Source organism: Tamandua tetradactyla, chromosome 6 (assembly GCF_023851605.1).
Source record: "Tamandua tetradactyla isolate mTamTet1 chromosome 6, mTamTet1.pri, whole genome shotgun sequence".
Lineage (NCBI taxonomy): Eukaryota > Metazoa > Chordata > Mammalia > Pilosa > Myrmecophagidae > Tamandua > Tamandua tetradactyla.
This window is the reverse complement of record NC_135332.1, coordinates 63712280-63732650: the sequence shown is the minus strand read 5'-3', so window position 1 is coordinate 63732650 and position 20371 is coordinate 63712280. Positions and strand designations below refer to the sequence as shown.

The 20371-nt window shown below is 47.1% G+C and overlaps 1 protein-coding gene across 1 annotated transcript in view; it reads right to left on the bottom strand.

The window, feature by feature from the left end:
- The window catches only part of GLP2R (glucagon like peptide 2 receptor), a 70687-nt gene extending 53096 nt beyond the window's left edge, over positions 1-17591 (bottom strand). Inside the window, exons 1-5 of the mRNA XM_077165965.1 lie at positions 17330-17591; positions 16905-17233; positions 9380-9467; positions 7443-7547; positions 3570-3691 (exon numbers count right to left, since the gene is read on the bottom strand). Coding sequence (XP_077022080.1) covers positions 3570-3691; positions 7443-7547; positions 9380-9467; positions 16905-17233; positions 17330-17339 — 654 coding nt within the window. The 5' untranslated portion in view covers positions 17340-17591. The remainder of the gene's footprint in view (positions 1-3569; positions 3692-7442; positions 7548-9379; positions 9468-16904; positions 17234-17329) is intronic.
- Between the last annotated feature and the right edge of the window lie 2780 nt (positions 17592-20371).

The following is a 20371-nucleotide window of genomic DNA, read 5'->3' as shown; positions in this document are numbered from 1 at the left end:
AGGTCTAAACCCAGGGGCAGTAACCCCATGACTCACAACTGCTGGTAAATCTCCCAGTTAACCTAACCTCCTCGGTTCTCAACCTTGGCCCTGAGCTGTATGTTAGCATCACCTGGGGAGCCCTGGAACCAGCTCTGATGCCCAGACCCCACCACAGACCGGGTGAATCAGAATTTGTGAACCATTCATTTATGATTTATGAAGGGCCCCCACTGCACATAAAGGCTGTGGTCCATCCCCGTATTGGGCCAGGGCTGGGGGCCAGGGGATATTCAGCTGTGACCACCACGTGGTCACTGTCATCAAGGGGCTCACAGTCCCCAAAGGAAGATAAGAATAGGTCCAATTTGCCCAACTCAAGGCACGCGGCTAGGATGATTTAATGCCATGATGAATGTCAAACTCTTGAGATGGGCCAAGCCCAACCCACCCCAGCCCCGGATGACATTTGGATACACTTAAGAAGTGTGATTTGTCACACAGCAAAATTGCATGGGACACAGAATTCTTGCCAAGCCAAAAGCCTCCCACTGACAAGGACACTGTGATTCTGGTCCCACCAATGGGCTGGATTACAGCTCGGGGTCAGTCTAAGGAGGGAAAGGAGAATTTCCCTTTAGGGAACCAGAGAAGACACTCTGAGTATCAGGGCAGGGGTCATCACTCTACATTGCTTTGCCAATCTAAAGCCTCACATCAAGCGGGCAGTGTTGGCATTATCAACCCCACTGCATGGGGGCTTGGAGAGAGGCCATGTGGCTCAAGCCACACCAACAGTGTGTTTAGAGCTGAACACTTCACCTTCCTCCGTCCCCAGGCTTTAAACTACTAAAATACCTTTAAGTGGTTGATGGAAAACATTACAATGGCTTAAGAAAGCTAAAGAAATTAAACTCCAACTAAACTTTGAAAGGAAGTTAGACACAACTGGAGGGGGTGGGGCAGTTTGCAGGCTCAAGTTAGGACAAAGAATTGGCAGGGAGATATTTAGAACCTGGTGGGGCTCAAAGGGTATCTCAGATCTACCCAGCAGCCCAAGCCAGAAACTTTGATCTCCTTGATGCTTACCCTTTCCTTCACCTCCAGCACCTGTTCCTGCCATTTTTCTCTTCACTAACCTGCGAATCCATCTTTCCTCCTCTAGCATTCTCCTTTTATCTGGGCTGCGTTACTGCAATGGCTCCTACCTCATCTCCTGCCTCCAGCCTTTGGCTCTCCAACTTGCCAGCACAGACCCTTCAAAGCCTACTCTGAGTTATGTCACCCTGCTACTCGAAGGTGCAAATGATTCGGGAAACTGTCCTCACTGCCCCTCATCTGCCTGCGCCCTCCCTAAATCTCCACCAGCACGGGTTCTCCTACCGAGTGTCCACCCCACAACTTAAAGTTGCCCCAGAGTGCCATGCATTTAGACTTCTGACATGCTTGAACCAGGAAGGTTCTTGCTCTCACTCTTCCCACAGCTACCTCCATCTCACCCCTCTGGGCTCAGTGAGGATGCTGCTTCCTTTGAGAAGCCTTCTCTGAACCCCAGAGTCTGAAGCTGTTTCCCCTCTCGGTGCATCCACAGCATCCTATAGGTCTACTGTCACAGAGGTTTCCACACTGCTCTGTCCACTTGCCTCTGTGCCCAGTGAGACACTAAGCTCCTTGAAAGAAGCTTCCGTGTCTCAGCAGTGTCCTGGTACAAAATGCATACACTAGGTGCTCCATTAATGTTTGTGGCCTGTCTGAATGAAAGCAACCATGATTTGGTCCTAGATGTCCATCTGATACCCAAATGCCTTTCCTTCCTCTGTTCCATGCAGCCCTCCACGTTGAGGGAAGGTTGGCAAGAATGGAACAAACAGGATATCTTTAGGGAGGAGAGCAAGAGACAAGTAGAAAGGGGGAAAGAGCAAGCAGTGACTGGGCAGGGACTGCAGAGCTGGGTCCTGGAAACACCTAGAGAGAGGTCCGAAACATAAATGGGTGCATTCATCCAACCAACATTTACTGAGCAGCTATGATGTGCCAGTTAGTATGTGAGATCCAGGAGACAGAATAGACAGGCAAATTTATAGCATGCTTACTATGCATGAGGTTTTCTCCTAAGCATTTTATATCTATCAGCCCTTTAAATCTTTGCAACAATCACAAATAGCAAATACAATACCCACACAATGGATGAGGAAACTGAGGCAGGGAGATGTGAGGTGGCTTGCTCAGATCCTAGGTGAAGGAGCTGGGACATGAAGTTGCACTGTCTGACCCTAGAGCCTGGGCTGGTAACTCCAGTTCTGGGTTGCCTCTCTCAAAGCAAATGTCCTGCTCTCCCTGAATCTACATGCTAATGAGAGGGACAGATAACAAGTAGGCAAACAACATGGGGATTTCAGAGGATAGCATGTGTTTTAAAGGGACTAACTGGTGGTGCTGGTGTGGTATGGGGGTTAAAAGTGGTCAGGAGGGCGGGCCACCGTGGCTGAGGACCCAGGTTCGATTCCCGGTGCCTGCCCATGGGAAAAAAAAAAAAAGTGATCAGGAGGCTAGAAAGTGATTGGTGGCCATGTTCCTGAGAAGGAGGCATTTGAACCCGAATGATGAGAAGGAGCCAACCACCAAGAAGGAATCTGGAAAGGCATTCCAGGCACAGGGAACAGCAAGTATAAATGCTTAGGAGAAAACCTCATGCATAGTAAGCATGCTATAAATTTGCCTGTCTATTCTATCTCCTGGATCTCACATACTAACTTTCAGGAGGCCGAAAGGCTGACTCCCCTTGGGATTTCATATCTTCCCCAGCGGAAGAAGACATTCATGGGCCATCACAGAGCGTGCTGGTTTGAAAGGATCATATACCCTAGAAAAGCCATGTTTTCATCCTGATCCATCTTGGGGAGGCAGCTGTTTCTTTTAATCCCTATCCAGCACTGTAGGTTGGAGACTTGATTAGATTATCTCCATGGAGATGTGATGTACTCGATTGTGGTTATTAACCTTTGATTAGAGGGAGATGTGACTCCACCCATTCCAAGTGGGTCTTGATCAGTTTACTGGAATCCTTTAAAACAGGACACATTTCTCAACAGCCACAAGAGCCCATACAGCCAGAGACCTTTGGAGATGAAGAAGGAAAATGTCCCTAGGGGAGCTTCAGGAAACAAGAAGCCTGGAGAGAAGGCTAACGGATGTCGCCATGTTCACCATGTGCCTTTCCAGTTGAGAAAGAAACCCTGTATGTCATTGGCCTTCTGGAACCAAGGTATCTTTCCCTGGATGCCTTAGATTGGACATTTCTATAGCCTGGCTTTAATTTGGACATTTTCACGGCCTTAGAATTGTAAAGGTGCAACTTAATAAATTCTCCCTTTTTAAAAGCCGTTCCATTTCTGGCATATCACATTCTGGCAGCTAGCAAACTAGAACACAGAGGCTGCCGCTTTGTGGGACCCTGGACCTTCTCCTGCCAAATCTGGGGCAGACAGGCTGGGGAAAGTCTCTTTGTGGCTGGCCGTCCAGCCACCCAGTGCCTTGACGGAAGGTGGTTTGAGCCCCAGGTGCCTTAGGGTCGAGCTGAGCAGACTCACATTTTGTTTGGAGCTGTGGTTCTTGGAACATTCGGAGTCATCCTGCCAGATACGCGTGGAGTTCTCCATCGTCTGCCAAGTGCCCCGAGCCAAGCAGTGTCTGTGGGCCCTTCCTGAGCTCTCTGAAAGTAAACAGAGTTCTAGAGGAAAGGTCAGGACACTCAGCCTGTGCTCAGAGCACGTCCCAAGGCCTCACCCTCACCGCCGAGCTGTGGAAAATCCCAGGGGAAAAGGTTTTCATTTCCCTTTCAGGGGTTCATTAGAATTTCTTCTGTTTATTTCGGAGGAGGAGAAAAACATAGAGGCCTCTAGAGTTTGTTAACAAACCGTGATCCGCTAATGTCTGCTGTGTTTACTCAAAGTCTTGGAGTCAGAACAGCCCCGGGTGACACAGGGATGTTATCATGGCTCCAGGGCACAGCCCAGCTGTGAGACCCCCAGCCTTTGGTCCTGTCACTTGCTCAGGGGCACCTCTCTCCGATGCACAAATGCCAAGATGATGAAGAAAACCCTGCTCTCCTGTGGGACCTTGGCCTTGGCACACCTTCCGGTTTCTTCCTCAGATAGGAAAGGCAATAATAATGGTTACTGAAGGGAAAAAAAAGTTGATTCTGATGATAAAGTATTTAAGCCCGCTAGCCTCCTATATTCTGGAGCAGCTAGAGGGAAAAATATGAGAGGATCGTATGGTAGCCCATGACAAACTCTGGGATCTGTCCTGTAACCACTTGTTGAAGAGTGCTTTGAAAACTAGTGCTTTTTTATTTCTTTGCTTTGTATATGTTATACCATACAATAAAAAAAGTTAAAAAAAATAATAATGGTTATTGTTAACCCTATTTATTTATTGGCCCCTCCATGGTTGTGGGGAGGATGAAATGACAGGCACCAGCAATGAGCAAAGCTGTCTGCCGCCCGCTGACCATTCTCACGATCAGTCCCATCAATGCCGGAAGTCCTTCCTCATCTGGAGGGCCAGGGACTGGACTTGCAAATGAGAAATGGAAATTTGCTGGAACTTCTCAGCCCTGAACTTGCACCGAGTGAGCCAGTGTAAAGATTCTGCTGAATTTGATTAATGAGTGACCATCTTGCACCTTCACTGCCCACCTGACAGACAGCTCTGCTAGGGTGTCTCAGTGACCTCCAAACCGCACCCACAAACCACCTTGTCATCTTCTTCTACCACCTGCTCCCCCACAGATTTCCACCACCCCCACCGCCCATCCTGCCAGTTCCCCAGGCCCCTAACCTTGTGACATCCTTGCTTTATTCTCTCTCCTGCCCTTCATGGTCCATCCATGAATATATATCCAGAATCTGACCATCGCTAGTCACCCTGTTACCACCCTTATCAGAAACACCCTCGGGTCTCACCTGGATCCCTGCAAGCCCCTTTGGCACTCTTGCTGCGTACTGCCCCCCACCCCCCACCCCCCAGGCTCTGGGTTAACCCTGGAGTCAGGGTGACCTGAAGATAATGCCAGTCACATCACACCACTCCTCAGCACTCCTCTTCTGCTGGCTCAATCCTCCACCTCCTGAGAGTCTTCCCCAAAATGTCAACTCATCACCGAGGCCTACTCTGACCACCCCATTTACAGCTGCAACTCCCTTCCGCCACTCCAAAACTCCCATCTCCTTACCCTCACTTTATTTTTTCTTTAAATATATCCCTCTCAAACACACTCTAAACTTAATGTATATATGATGTCAGTAGATTATTGCCTGCCTCCCCTACTAGAATGTAAGCCCTACAAGGACAGGGATTTTATTGTTTTGGTTATTAATGTATCCTTATCCTTAAAACAATGCCTGGCACCTAGTAGGTATGCAATAAATATTTGTTGAATGAGTGAGAGTCGATGATGCCATGGGATGCTGGTGGGGCACCTCCAGGCCCACCAAATCTTCTATGCTGGGGACGCAAAGACAAAGGAGAGACAGCTTGAAGTCTAGCAGGGGAAGGACACACGCAAGTTTAAAAGCACCACTGAGCATCCTAAATGCAAGGAGAGGAGACTATGCTCATACACCTGAAGCCGAAGAAGCGTCCGGTCCATTGAAGCCATGGGAAAAGTCAGAGGGGTTTTCTGGAGGGATGAGAGGTCCAAGCTAAGAACTGAAGATGAGTTCCCAGGCAGAAAAGGGAGGGCAGAGCCTGTGAGGCAGGGATTGGGAGGTGTGAGGACCTGGGCGTTGTTTGCTCGGCTGGAATGGAGGGGAAAGGGGAGGTGAGAGCGGGCGCTAAGAAAGCAATGGGGCCAGGTCAGGGAAGCCTGACACAACCCCTTGTGCATTCTCAGAAGCTCTCTGGAGGATAAGCGGGAAGGAGCAGCAGTGAGGAGGCTAGGAAAGCAGTGATGGAGGGTGAGGAGCACCCCGAGGCAGCTGCTGGGTGGTGGAGGGGAGCAGGAGCCCAGGAACTTAGCCACCACCCAGTTGAGGGGTGTGTGAGTGGAACCAGGTGGAATGTGAGAGCGTTACTAAGATGGAAATATAAGAGGAGGAGGGTGTTTTTTTTTTTTGCCTCTCCTCCATTTTCCACTCCATCTGATGACAATTCACCATTCTACCACTTCTATTCTTCTTTAACCTTGCCCCTTGCTTCTGCCCGAGTCCAGAGCCTCCTCCTCTCTTTTCCTGGGCCACTGCAGCAGCTCCCAAGCCCACCTCCCCGATGCCCCTTGAGATTCCTGTGGTCCTCCAGGCACACAGTGCCAAATGACAAATCCTATATGTCCTTCCTGTGTCGTCATGCTTTCAGTGGCTCCACATCACTTCTGACCACAGGGGAAGGTTTGAAATCCTCAGCATAAGACATTCCTTCACAGTCACGCTCCAGCCTCATCTATCAGCCATCACTCCTCGTTCTCACCGGTAGATTCTCTCCTTTCTCAGACTGCACTGCTCACTCCCCTCTCTCATCTCACAAGAATTCTTCTTCATCCCTTCACGTTTATAAATGTGCTGCTCCAACCCCATTCGTTGGCACCACATTCTATTTTCCCTGTAGGGAACATCTGGAGTCCCTCATTGTCTCACCCTGGAGTGCATTTTCTTTTCCAAACTCTTTCTCTGCACTAGAAGACTTGAAAAATTGAGACTGAAGTTGCGCTGATGTGATGATTTACTAGGCTGAGACGAAATACAAAATGCTATCAGACTACCTTCTTAGAAACCCATTCTCACTTTGCTGTTGGGTCTAATACTTTGGCAATGGCTTATGTGTCCTGAAGATGACTTTACCTGTTCTTAGAGCTGCCATGGTTTCCGGCCAATGGCAACAGTGTTTTCATCAGTAATAACTTCTCTCCCCTTCCAGAATAAAATAGGCAAGCGGTCTAGCTGCTGGGGAGGGGTGGGGTGGGATGTCCTTCTGGGCTCCTAAGTAGCATTTGCTCCCTTAAGGCAGGATCTGGGTAAGTTAGGAGGCTAAATTCTCTGTCCAAACCCCCTGAGACTTAAAAGCACCAATTTAGTGGCTCTTCCTTCCAATATTTATGCAAGAGTAGTTTTAAAGTCCTTCCTTCTCATCTAAAATATCCAAACTTATGGGGGTTTGAGCACCCCAATCATTCTCCTCTACCTCCTTCCCCTCTGATAATTCTCACGCTTGCTGTAGTCAAATTTTGTGGTAGAGAGGACTGGGCTCTACAATCTTCACAGCAAAGAGAGCTATTGCATATGGAACATTCAGGAATAAGAGAATTTTGGAAAGCCAAAAGGAGAGAGTTTACTGAGAGTATAGAAGGGGGACCTGAGAAAAGTACCTTGTTGGAGCTCTCTCTCTAACCATTTCCTTTCTATTCTCCCCAGGAGGGACCAGCCTTTAAAGAAACAGCCAGAAATTGGTAGAACAAAACCAGTTACCTTTGCGCCAATGAGGTAAGTAGAAAGGGCAGGGAACGGAGACATTTCCTGGAGAGGAATGAGGCCAGCATACATACTTATCAAATGTCCCGTTACAGAATACGCCTGTGGAGAGAACAGTGGCCCAAATGAACCGGTTTTTTGAGCATGGACTCCCCCCACCCCCATGGACCACAAAGACTGTCCCCTGGGTGTCGGAAGCCCATGTCACCTGTGCAGGGGCCAGCAGGACGACCTGCCCTACAGGCAGGTCAGGGATGAGGGATGATGCAGAGAGGACAGGAATACTTAAGGCAACCGCAAACATTGTGGCTTGGTCTACCCAACTTGACCTCTGACAGTGGTCCGGCCAGTTATGTCAAACTACATGTCATACTGATCTTGGTTTATTTTATATGAACTAAACTTTCACAGAAACTCAGGGTCAGGAGTACTTGTGAAGGTGCAGCCAGTTGCCTTATGTTCCATAGTTAACTAAATAATTATCAAACCTTCCACAATTAGACCCTAGAAAAATTTTTCCCTGTGAAACACATACACTGTTTAACTAGTGGTTCCACGGCAGTCAGTAGAACTGGGGTTCATGAACAAGTATATCCAACACAAGCAGTACCCGGTCATATTTCTCCCTTTGAAGACAGATCCAATGGTTGTGAAATATTCAGAACATCTCGTGCTCAGGGGAGGTTTTATGCCCCAGAGCTTGGCATGGGGAAGCTACAGATAGAAGACCCAGCCTTACAGACCTCCAGGAATCAAATGAAGGGATTGTTTCAGGTGGGGTCCCAACTCCTGGGAAGTAAGCACCATTCCTGCCATCTGCTCCCTATTAGTCTAGAACTCGGGGCCCACCCGGGGGGATCAGCCAGTTTAACAGCATCCCAGCTCCTAGAAGTACAGATCTGCTCGACTATGAGCTGGTCAAGGGCACAGTCCTCGTGAGGCCGACGCTCAGCTGGCACAACTTGGTTATGAGCTGCTAACTACCTTCTCAGATGGAGACCTGCTCTACCTTGACCTCAGGACACAAATTGGAAGGTGGTTCTTATATCTGATATCAGCCTTGATTGTCACCTCTCTGGGCCAAAGGGCTCTTTAGAGGGACTGGGGTAAGGCTTGAAGCCTGGGGATACCTTCAGGTCAGGAAAAGGGAGGGACTGTTTGTAGTTTCCAGCCCCCTCCAAGGCCCTGAATGAAATGATCTGGGAGAAAGAAGAGGGAGCTTTTATCCAAGTCCCCAGTGCTTAGAGCCAATGGACCAAGGGTGCTTTTCTTCTTAGTGCAGACTCGGGCAAGAGAAATATTAGTATGCCCCAAGAGACTGGGGACCCCTCCCCAGCCCGACAGATTCCCATGTTAATCCACGACAGCTATTCATGTCCTATCATTAGGAGATGAGTATGCTGTGATGAACTGATTTTTATTAAAGATGGCGGCACCAATATATGTCCCTTCTCACCTGCTTTTTACAATGAGAGGCGGGGAGTCAATGTTCCCTCCTCTTGAACCTGGGCAGAACTCTGTAACTGTTTCACCTACCGAACATGGCAGAAGGGACACGGTGTGACTTCCAAGGCTAGGTCATAGAAGACAATATGGCATCTGGTGGAGCTTGCCTTGGGAACCCAGCCACCATGCTGGGAGGAAGCCCAGACCCCAGGGAGAGGCTGTGTGACAGAGTTCTGGACACAGGTCCCCATGGACCCTCAGCTGACAGCATCGACTGGCAGACATGTGAGTGAGCCTCCAGGCTCCAAGTCTTCCAGCTGAAGCCCCAGATGTTACAGAACAGAAAACAACCCACCCCCCAACAGGCCGTGTCGCAATGCCTGACCCACGGAAACTGTGAGGGGTAATGAGTGGTTATTCTTATTTTAAGTCCCTACGTTTAAAAGCAATTTGATATACAGCCATAAATAACTAATACATGTGCTTACCGGAAGGTTGCTTGAGTAACTCTCTCAGACACATCTCTTTGTATTGAGCCCACTTCCGAGTTGTCTCCTCAAAGAGAGATCCTGTAACCTGAGCAGACAAAAAGCACGGTGACCCCCTAGACAGCTGAAAATACAGAAGTGACCTAACACCATGACTCTCAAACCTCCCACTGAAGTACCCCTAATGGCCTGCACCAAGAATAGAATTTCTTTGGCATCTTATAGTCCTTCTTAAAAATACATATTTTCCCAGGTCATGTACCCCCAAACAATATATATATACGAACATTATCCATGATGTCCACTAGATGGAGAGAGCTGAAGGGTACAGTGACTGAGAAGCAGAATGGCGAACTGTGATATTTATGTGGTGGAGTATGGTGCAGCTACCAAAAGGAAGGACGTCGTGAGGCATGCAATAAACTGAATAAACCTTAGTGACGAGGTGTTGTGCAAAATAATTCAGAAACAAAAGAATACGGTCTCTTTCAGAAAATACTTCTAAGAAAATGGGAGCCTAGATTGTAAGCCCTTTTAGCAGCCACACTTAGTCTGACGTTGTAAGAGTATTTCTAGATTCTGAGACACTGAGCCATAAGTGTATCCAGAGGTATTTCCCTGGAACTCTGAGTAACTTTGTGACACCTAAGACCCAGAAATGGAGTGCCACCGTCCTGAAAGTGAGCATGAATATACATCACAACAGTTAACCAAAAATGAGATCAGGCCTCAACTGGAGACAAAAACAAAGCTAATCTGGCTGGTAAACCAAAACACAGAGTAAGAGATGATATCGTATGTACTCTAGACCTTCACCTATGGTATAAGACCAAAGGCAGAGAGGTTTATTATGTCTAGAACCTAAATTTTCTGCAACACACAATCTAAATCAACCTGTCCGGATAGCTCATTTAAACAACCCAAACTCCTGGAGTCCAGAACAGGAATGAGGCCTTGTAATTCAATATAGCTTGATGAAATATCCAAATGCATCTCAGACAACGGTGGGCTGATAATCAAAAAGTATTGGTAGAACCCCTTGAGGGTTCAAAGGAAAAAAAAACGGAACTATTAAACTTTCCGATCTGGGAAACATTGGGTACCTCTCAACCACTGTGGTATATATATACCACTTATTTCATTGTTGTTAAAGTACCAAAAGGACTCTATCTTATATTCTTCAAATTAGTCATCTTTATAGATTTGCCAATGTATACCTGGCCAGCTGGTTAAGGAGGAATTAAAGAAGATCCAAAGACAAACCAGACATAGTCCCTGCTGTAAAGGACTTAGAAGCTGTGAGAGAAGATACAACAATGACATAATCGACCGGAACGCAAAGTCAAGTGACGTGGTTGCCCGACCATCATCTTTTCCAAACAGGCTCAGTCCTCAGCACCACGGGCCCTGCCTCAGAAACTGGGAGCTGTCCTCAATTCCTCCCTCCCTGGCACCACACATGGAACCCCACCTCCTACACTTCTCTTCTGTCCTACCCTGCCTCCCGTTTCCTGCGCCTCTGGTCTGACCCCACCATCCACTCTCCATACTGCTCCAGAGTGAGAGGTCCAGAGGGCAGGCCTGAGCATGGGACTTTGCTGCTTAATGGCTCCTTCTTATGGCCCATAGACTCAAGATTTAACAACTCAGTCATCGCTATCCCAAATCCCTCCATACCAGTTATGCTCTTTCATAACTTCACACCTTTGCATTTCCCATCGGCCCTCCTTCCATCCTTTTTCACCTGGTTAACTCCTGGTCATCCTTCAATGCCCAATTCAACTTCACTGACTCCTGGGAAGTCCTTCTTGACCACCTCACTCCCCAAAGTCCCAAGCCAGTAACCCCCCTTCTTGGTGCCCTTTGGCCCCTACATATGATGGCTCCTGGATTCTGGATTCCAAAGACTTATCTCCCTGTACTGTCCTCAGTAGTTTACTCATCCATCTCCCTCACCATCCCACAGGGAAGGAGGATTTTCCCTCACTTTACATCTAAAGAAGCCAAGGCACCATTATAGGATACAGGATGGGGAACTGACAGGGAATGAAGGAAGGAAGAGTTAAACATCTGATCTGGACTAAAAACACCAAATGAATCAGTTGACATTAGGGCTTTATCTCCTGTTACAAGGAGGAACAAACTCATGTGCTGTCTTGGGGCAGGTTAATATTCAAAAGAATAAAGATGGAAAGATGTACAATAGGGAATAGAAAAGCCTGTGGAAAACTGGGGAGATGTTCCACTTTAAGGCACTCAAATTTAATTAGACACACATGCTCATACATGTTACCTACCAAGCAAAAGCCATCTATGAGCCCAAGGGGTGGCTGGTTTTCAGCTCCTGAGTAATTTAGTTCAAACTACCCTCTCTCTCCTCTCCCTAGCACTTCCTTTTCCACAAATTATGGCACTCTGATGGAGTCTCTGAGGGACCCCCTTGCATCTTTACTGGAGACTCATATGGCCAATTTTTGGAAGAAAAGCCAATGGGATCATATTTAACCATAACTTCCCAAAATTTCTTAGTTCACAGAGCTCTTAGCGCATCTGTAGTTTTTTCACCACTTCCACCCAGGCCAAAAGGAAGCTTGAAAGTCCTATTTAGTAAGTAGGTAGAGCAAAAAACTAAGTGAATTTGTCTTATAAATTAGTGCCTATGGGGCATTGCACACCTCTAACCCTCAGAATCAGATTGGGCACCCCATCTTCGTTCCCTGTGCCACACTGATTTTCCAGCAGCACTTACTTTTTATGTTTTCTTTTTTAATGTTGTATAGCAGGGTCACATTTCGTTATTTTTTCCATGTGAGTATCCTGTTATTGCAGTACCATTGGTTGAATTTTTGTTCATTTTAGTTTGACTTATTTGTTTGTCTTTGGGGAAATGCATAGACCGGGAATCCAACCCGGGTGGCCTGCACGGCAGGCAAGAATTCTACCACTGAACTACCCTTGCAACCGCAGCACTTGCTTTTTATTGCAGCGATTGCAGAGCACCCAGGCGTGCACGGTTATGACGTCATTGAGAGGCTTCTGGTGCCATCTGATGCTGAAACTGTGAAGCTCCTCAAGCCAGCAGTTCATGCAGTGTCCGGCAGATGTTTTGTATACCCGTGCTTCCCTCTAAAAATTTAACCACCTCACAGCACCATGGAGCGACACCTTAGCACACGGTTCGGGTACCATGATGAAAAGAATGATGCATCATTGCCATTTCTTTCTCAGTTTCAGCTTCCAAAGAGTTTCAATTCTCTACCATCTCTCTTTCCCTTTCTGCGTCAGGGCCCAAGAGGTAAGATGTGCACATATTAATACATTGTTTAAAAAAAAATAAACATTCTATTGCAACCATAACTGGTATTGTTTTTACAAATTCAGCAGAAAAGTTGACAATTAAACAATGAACTTCCAGAATCCTCCAAGTCATCAGATTAAGTCATCAGGTTAAGATTCATTCTGGGATAAAGTGCAATTTATGACCCCAGGAAAGAACCTCAGTGGTTCCTGAGTGAGGAAGAGACGATAAAAGCAGCATCTGTGTGGCTGGGCCAACAGCCCCTTACCCTCTGCTCCTTCTTGTGGCTAAGGGGCTTGGTCAAAGCAGAGAAAAGAAACCAAAAATACTGAATGTGGACTGTCTTCCCAGGTGCTTGCCCTAAAGACACAACAAACTAAAGAGGAAGCTCCAGATTCAATCACAGCCCATTCCCAGACAAAGCAAAGAGGGAGGGAGATGTGTGGAAAAGACCAGCTTGATCTCAATCCCTTTTCCCTTACACAGGCAACCAACACAGAGCCAAACCTGGCTGAGAAGACATTAAGGGAAAGCAGGAAGCGGGGGTCAGGGGACCTTCTATTGACTCACTTTAAGTCTTCTGTTCTCCTTTGTTAGGGGAGGGCTATGTTTCACTGTAGGTAAGACAGAAATTGCAGATAAGCAAAAACAGGAGAAGATGAAATTACAATCTCATTCCCTGAAGTTGATATCTCTTTCCAGACTCTTTTCTCTGTACACAAATACCCTTTCTCCCTTCCTTCCTTCTCTCCCTCCCTTTTTCTTTCCTTCTCTTTCTTTCCTCCTTCCTTCCATCCTCTATTTTTCTCTCTCCTCTGTCTTCCCTCCCTCTCTCCTTTATCAGTTCTGCAACCTTCTTTCACCAGAAAATATATTGTGAACACTGCCATCTCAAGAAAGATATTTCTAAAACACCATTTTAACAGTCACATAATAGTCTATGGATAAATGTAATATTGGTGTTTTTTTTTTTTTAATTCCTCTAGCATTATTGTTTTCAGATGTTTGGTGATAGAAATGATGCTGAGATGAAAATTCTCATAGTTAAATTTTTAAGCACATCGTTATCTTCTTAGGAGAAATTCTTACAATTGGAATTTCTGGGTCAAATAGACATTTTTAAAGGTTTTTGATCACATACTGCCAAACTGTCTATCCTTGCCAAAATTTTTTATTTTTTTAATATGCATCATTTTACACTCTGTCCACAATGCATGAAAGTTTCACAAATACATAATCTTAGAGAGTCTGTATAATGCCAAGCAACTGTTAATTAAGTGTGTGCCTGTGTGTGTGCGTGTGAGTTTGGTGGGGGGTGGGGGGCTGGAGGGAATAACACGATTTCCGGGGTTGAATTTAAAAACTAAACGATCCCTGAGAATTTCTCATCAAGTGAGTTTTATGAATACTTCCTGCCAGAAAACACACCACGGTCATTTATATTCCATGTAGGGAAAGCGTCTATAAGAAAAAAATCAGGAGAGTCTATGCAAAGCCGTATAAAATAAACATCAGGAGAAAGAAGAGATGGAGCACCAAGAGGCAGGTCACCAAGGATTGTACAGACACACGGTGGAGGACAGAGAGGAGAGGGTCTGGAAACAGAGGGTGGGGGGTAGGGGTAGGGGGGCTGGGAAGATGGTCAGTGAGCGGGTCATCGCCTACGGAAATACCAGAGCAAAAGGGCCAAAGGTGGCGTGGTGGGCGTGGTAAGCCTGCGTGAGGCTCTGCAGAGTCTCTGCTGGGATGTACAAATGCTCCCACGGGGTGCTTTGGAAGAAAGGACTCCGGACTTTAAACATCCTGGATAGACCCAGCGGCCCCACTGCTCATGAGCTCCACAGTACCAGACAATCCATTGACCCCTCTGAATCTTAACCTCCCCATCTGTAAAATGGGTTCAGCAATAATAGCACTTTACTCAGAGGCTTGGTGTGGAGTTTGGTAACCAAGCATTCAGGGTTTAAGGGATGATTTCGATTCCTGAATCATTATATAGACATTCTTTTTTACTTTCTGGTATACTAGAGTGGCCAGAGGGAAATACCTGAGGTCTTCAAATTGTAATCCAGCTGTCTTAATCTCTGATAATGATTGTTTAGACTTTATTGTGGGCCCCGTGATCATAAAATCCTCACGACGAACCTTCGCTTGTACCCATTTATCCAGTTTTTCAACTTGACAGCCTTATAACAGCTAAAGACAGCCCCTAATGTTTATGAATGAACAGTCTTGGGTCAGCCCAGAACTAATCCACCCCAAGTCCAAAGTCATCTTGATAACCAAGACTGGATCTAATCAAAATGAGCCCATCTGACATGTGCAGTAGCTTAGACTTTAACCTATAAGTCACCTATACCTCATTATAGCATTAAAAATCACACCCATCATATTAGGGCACCATTTTCTTACGCATGTTCTGTGTCTAAGCATATCATCAGTCTGCGCATGCTCAATATTAGATCATCCCTAATTATATCATCTGGGGCCACTGTGCTCATTATCCTAAACCCTGCCCATCTTTTTCTCTAATAAACCTCTGAGAATTACTGCAGCTCAGGGAGACAGATTTTGGGCCACTAGGCCATCTGCTGTCCTGTTTTACACCTAGTAATAAACTCACTCTCTCTTTAAAACCTCAGTGTCTCAGGAATTGGCCATTTGACCACATCAGGCAGAGGAGTCCAGCACCGTTGGCCAGTAACAGTTTTTGCAAGATGATGTATGTGGAAGCCTTTTACAATAAAATGGAAAGTACGGCAGCAGTGCTCCATGGCGATGGATGGATGGCTAACAAAACTAGACAGAATTAGATCCCTAGCATGACATATTCAGAGAATTGAAGCAACGACTGGAGCCCTGGGGGCAGAGGCAGGCTGGGGTGGTGGAGGGGGGGGCCCTGCCCGGTGGAAATGCTCAGTCTCTCGGTGAGAGGCTGGCACCAGAGCAAGAATTCCATGAAATAGGTCACTGGCTGGTCTCCCACCCACAATCCATGAAGGCTTGAAGGAAGCCTCTGGGAGGCTTTGGCTGCAGAGAATTTGGTAGGGGGTTCTGCCTCATCCCAGACTAGCACCAAAGAAAGCCTGTTAAGGTAAAATTGGATGTGATCTGGCTCTGCAGCTCTCCCTGGAAGAGATTTGGAATTCTGAGGCAGGAAAGAAAATAGGGGTATCTCCAAACAGAGGCTAATCCTGCACATGCACCAAAGAAGGAACCAAGCCCTTCCTCAAGGCACTTTCTGCTTTCAAACAAGTGGAACTCAGATTCCTTCAAATCATGACCCAGTATCAATACAGCAACTATGCCCAACTATTGGGGAGAGTTAAATACACCATAATATGTCCTTGAAGTTCTTACGCATCATGCTATTGTTCTACATTTTCTGACACACAAAAAAACGTAACTTGACCCCCTGAGACTCAGTTTCCTCATCTGTAAAATGGGCCTAACAAGTCAAACTCCCTCTCAGGCCTACTATGAAAATGAGATAATACAAGGAAGGTGCCTGGCACCAGACCTGGTGCCCCATAAAAATACTAGCCTGCATTATTTGTGCATTTGGTTAAGAAAAAAAGTTACAAAATATGTATAGTAAGATTCCATAATTTTAAAAATTATGTATAAATAAATGGTAAAAAAAAAAAAGTCCAGAAGTATCAGTCCTGAACTGTGAATAAGTGTGATCTCTGAGGAATGGGATTACAATGCTTTGTAGTTTGTATTTATGTTTTTTTGTGTTAGTTTTCTTAAATGATGAGCATTCTATATTTTTATAAGTAGAAAGAAAGGTGAGAAGGAAAGGAAAGAAAAGAAAGAAAGAAAGAAAAAAAAGAACTAGCTAGTCTACCTAAATGTCCAAACCTGAGAAAATCATAAAAACATAGAGGAAGATATTTGCAACAATTTAAAATATTTGCAGACTCCAGGCTGACATGGGAAAAAGCTTATAATGTGATGTAAAGGGGGAAACCAGGACACAAAATGTCTGTTGCATAATTTCAGCTGTGTAAAAAAAAAAAAAAAAAAAAAACATGCATAGAAAAAGGATTTGAGGAAAATATGCCAAAATATTAACAGGGATTCCCTCTAAATGCTAGGATTATGCTTGATCATTATTTTCTGAATACTTTCTTTATATTTTCCAGATTGCCTAAAAGAGGCCCAAATTGCTTCGATAATCAGAAAATAAGCACAACTGATAATAATAACAACAACTGCTCTTACTTGCTTGATGGAGACCAGCAGCAGCAGGGCCAGGACGTGCCTCAAGGGGGCCTGAAGAACGCGCTCCCTGCGGGAGGGGAGCGGGCCGGCGCCCCGGGGCGCGGGGATACCCACCAGCTGCCCACGGGCTCCGGGCAGGGACCCTGCTCTGCCTGCCCCAGACCTGCTCGCTTCCGGCCGCATCTTCCTAGCCGTCCCCTCACGAGTGCCGACACATTTCCCCAGCCGTCCAAGATGCACCATGGGCTGCCTCCTCTCGCATGCCTCTTCGTACAGTCGGGTGATGTTTGCACAGATCTTCTCCGCGCGCTGAGAGCGTCCCGACCTGTCTGCACAGATCCACAGAATCTCCGAATTTGCTTAGCAGCAGCGTCGCAGCCCCCGCTGCAGCCCCCCCCAAAGAAGCAGGGAGATGTTCCCCAGACCTTCCTTCATGTCGGCTGCGCTCTTGGGGACTTGGGAGGAGAATAAGAAAAGTGGTCAGGGGAGCCCAAGGCCCCGCTCCGTGCAGAAGGCCCGCGTGGGACTGTCTCCGGGTTCGAGCTGCAGAGAACAGCTGGCAACCGAGGGTGGGCCTCCAGCCAGTTCCGGGGCCGGCGTCTTCGGGAGGGGTGGGGGTATTTCTTACTGAGGTCGGGCTGAGACCATGCACGAAAACTGGACGTCCTCTGGACCCTGTTTATGCCAAACTACAGGAGACAGTCGCCCGAACCCGAAACTGCTTTTCAGCCCCAGACTCCAGTCCTGCTGGTTCTGCAGCACAGGAGGCTCAGCCCACCTGGCAGATCCCTTTATGGGATCCCTGATCCATCACTTATTAACTAACATAGCAGTATACTCCCCTCACAACTCACACTAACAAGATCTTTCCAGCCATCAATATTTCAGCCATTCTCCAAACAGCCCTACAAGTGTCTGATTAATTCCCCCACTTGATTATCGAGAAGCATTGAGGTTCAGAGACTTAGGCAGCTGCCTGAGGCTGCACAGCAAGAAAATGGGATGTTCAGGGCTTCTGAATGGAGTCACCTGACCATAGTTTCTTCTAGGGTCCTGTACTCTCTCTCCCTACCTCTCTAGGTGGCTCCTTTGCTCCAGTGGGTTCCTCACTGCACCTCTAAGGGGCTCTACTCCACCACCCCCATCCTCGCCCACCTCCGCCGCCTCCCTGTCCAGCTCCTGACTTCTCCACCCAGCTCCTCCCAGCCTCCCCAACAAGAGGCTCAGGCAGAAACTGTGATTGGATGAAATATCAAGTCAGCAAGAGGGAAGAAGCACATGTTTTCAATTAGTTTTATTTTCTATTCAAGTTAACTATGGGAGCTCATTTTGGTTAACTTACCTGACTGAATAAATGCTGAACAACTGGGAAAAACAGGTGGGCATTCCTTAACAGATTGCCTTGGAAATCTTAGACACCCCACCACAACATATTAAACCTTAGACGTCAAGTGCAAAATCTGAGCAGAGACCCCAAAAGTGAACCCATGAACTGGTGACCTCTGGAATCAAGGCGGTCATCTCTTTGGGGCAGCAGAGGGCAGGATGAGGAGATGCAGGTGGCTGGGACGGCTTCCCATCTATTTGAGATGACTGCTAGGGTATTCTGTGATTGCACTTTGAAGACTAGCCACCAAATTGCATGCTTGCAAAGAAAACGCCTGCTTTGGGAGAACAGTCTTTCTAATCCCTTTGAACTTTTTCTCATAAAGTATCCTTTTTCTGAAGGGACAAGTCTTCCCACCTGCTGGAAGGATGCCCTCTGGTGGCAAAAGATGGGAACTCCTCTTCCCACCAGAACAGTCAGCCTAACGCAGCACACAGGTGCACAGGGTTTGTAAGACTATTGAGAACTGCAACTCAGCTCCCGCTTGGCCAGCAGAAAAGTACAGGTGGATTCCCGGTTATATCTAAGGGGAGCAGGGGGGTGGGGGGCGAGGGCTTCAGGAGGTGTTTGATAGTAATCAAGAATCCAATTGTTAGTGGTAGAATTCCCCACTGCCATGTGGGAGACATCCCCCCCCCAAAAAAAAATTGTCAACAAATGGTGCCGCACTAACGGGATAGTCACATGGAAAAAGAATGAACTGTGACTCCCACCATACAGCATACCAAAAAAATATTTAAAATTTTTTTAAAAAAGAATCCAATTGTTTCAGATGCCATGTGGCATCATCTGCTATTCTTCTCCGGCCTCACTCTTTATTCATTGTCCTTTGCCGAGAAGAATCTTAGGGTCCCCTGCACCATTGCACCTGCCAGTGCCCACTATGGCCAACGGCCAAGGGCTCTGCCTGCCCCAGGTTGGTGCTGAATCCTGCCCTCCCCGACCCAGCACAGCAGTTTCTCTGCCAGGCCCTAGAGCAGCTCGGCCTGTAGCTCACATCCCTCAGAGGGCCTGGCCAAGCAGCTTTCCCCTGCAGTCCCTTTCTGCAGAGGGTTGGGCAGGCACGGACCCCATGCTGTCCTCGGGGGTCCCCCTTTCTGGAACCCAACCCTGAGACTCTGCTCAATGCAAAAGGTGGGTACAGCGCTGTCTCACCCAGACACCCACTCAAACCTCCCCTGGTCTTCAGTCAAGCACCAAAGCCTCATGCCACTGCTGAAGACATCGTAGTAAGGGAAATAAGTCAGACACCAAAAGACAAATATTGTATGATCTCACTGATACGAAATATTTAGAATTTGCAGGCTAAGAGCATAAGAAATTAGATTGTAAGGTACGGGGTGGGGAACTGAGGAGTTAAGGTTTAATGGGTACAGAGTTTCTGTTTGGAAATTTTTGGTAATGGATGGTGGTGATGGGAGCACAACATCGTGAATGTAATTAACATGCTCAACTGTATACCTGAAAGTAGTCAAAATGGGAACTTTCATGTTGTATATGTTACAACAATAAACTTTTCTTAAAACTCACAAAGCTGTACAACACAGGCGTGAACCCTAACGTAAACTTTGGGCTTTGATATAATTATCATATTTGTTCATCAGTTGTAACAAATGTATCACACCCATGCAAATTGTTAATAATGTGTGTATGTGTGTGTTGGGGAGTGGTGGGCGAGGGGGGGTTATGTGGGAATTCCGTACCCCCTGCACGATTTTTCTGTAAACCTACAAGTGCTCTAAAGAGAAACAGAATAAATTTTTAAAAAACAAGATGGGGATCATTAAAAAAAGAAAAAACTTCCGCGCCCACATCTCCGCCCTGCGAGGGCTGAAGGACCAATACCCTTGACGGGTGTCCCACGCAGTTGTCTGCCTCTCTGCACGTGGCCTTCTCGGACCACAGGTGCTCCCCGGGAGCCTCAGGCCGCCGCGCACCCACATGCCCGGGAGGCGTGTGTGAGGGGAAACCCCCGCAGGAGGCCCGAGAAGGAGAGGTGGGGAGGGGCGGCCCGGATGGGGGTGGGGGAGGGGGGAGGAGGAGCGACTCCGCCGCCCCGCCCCGCGCCCCTCATTCGGTC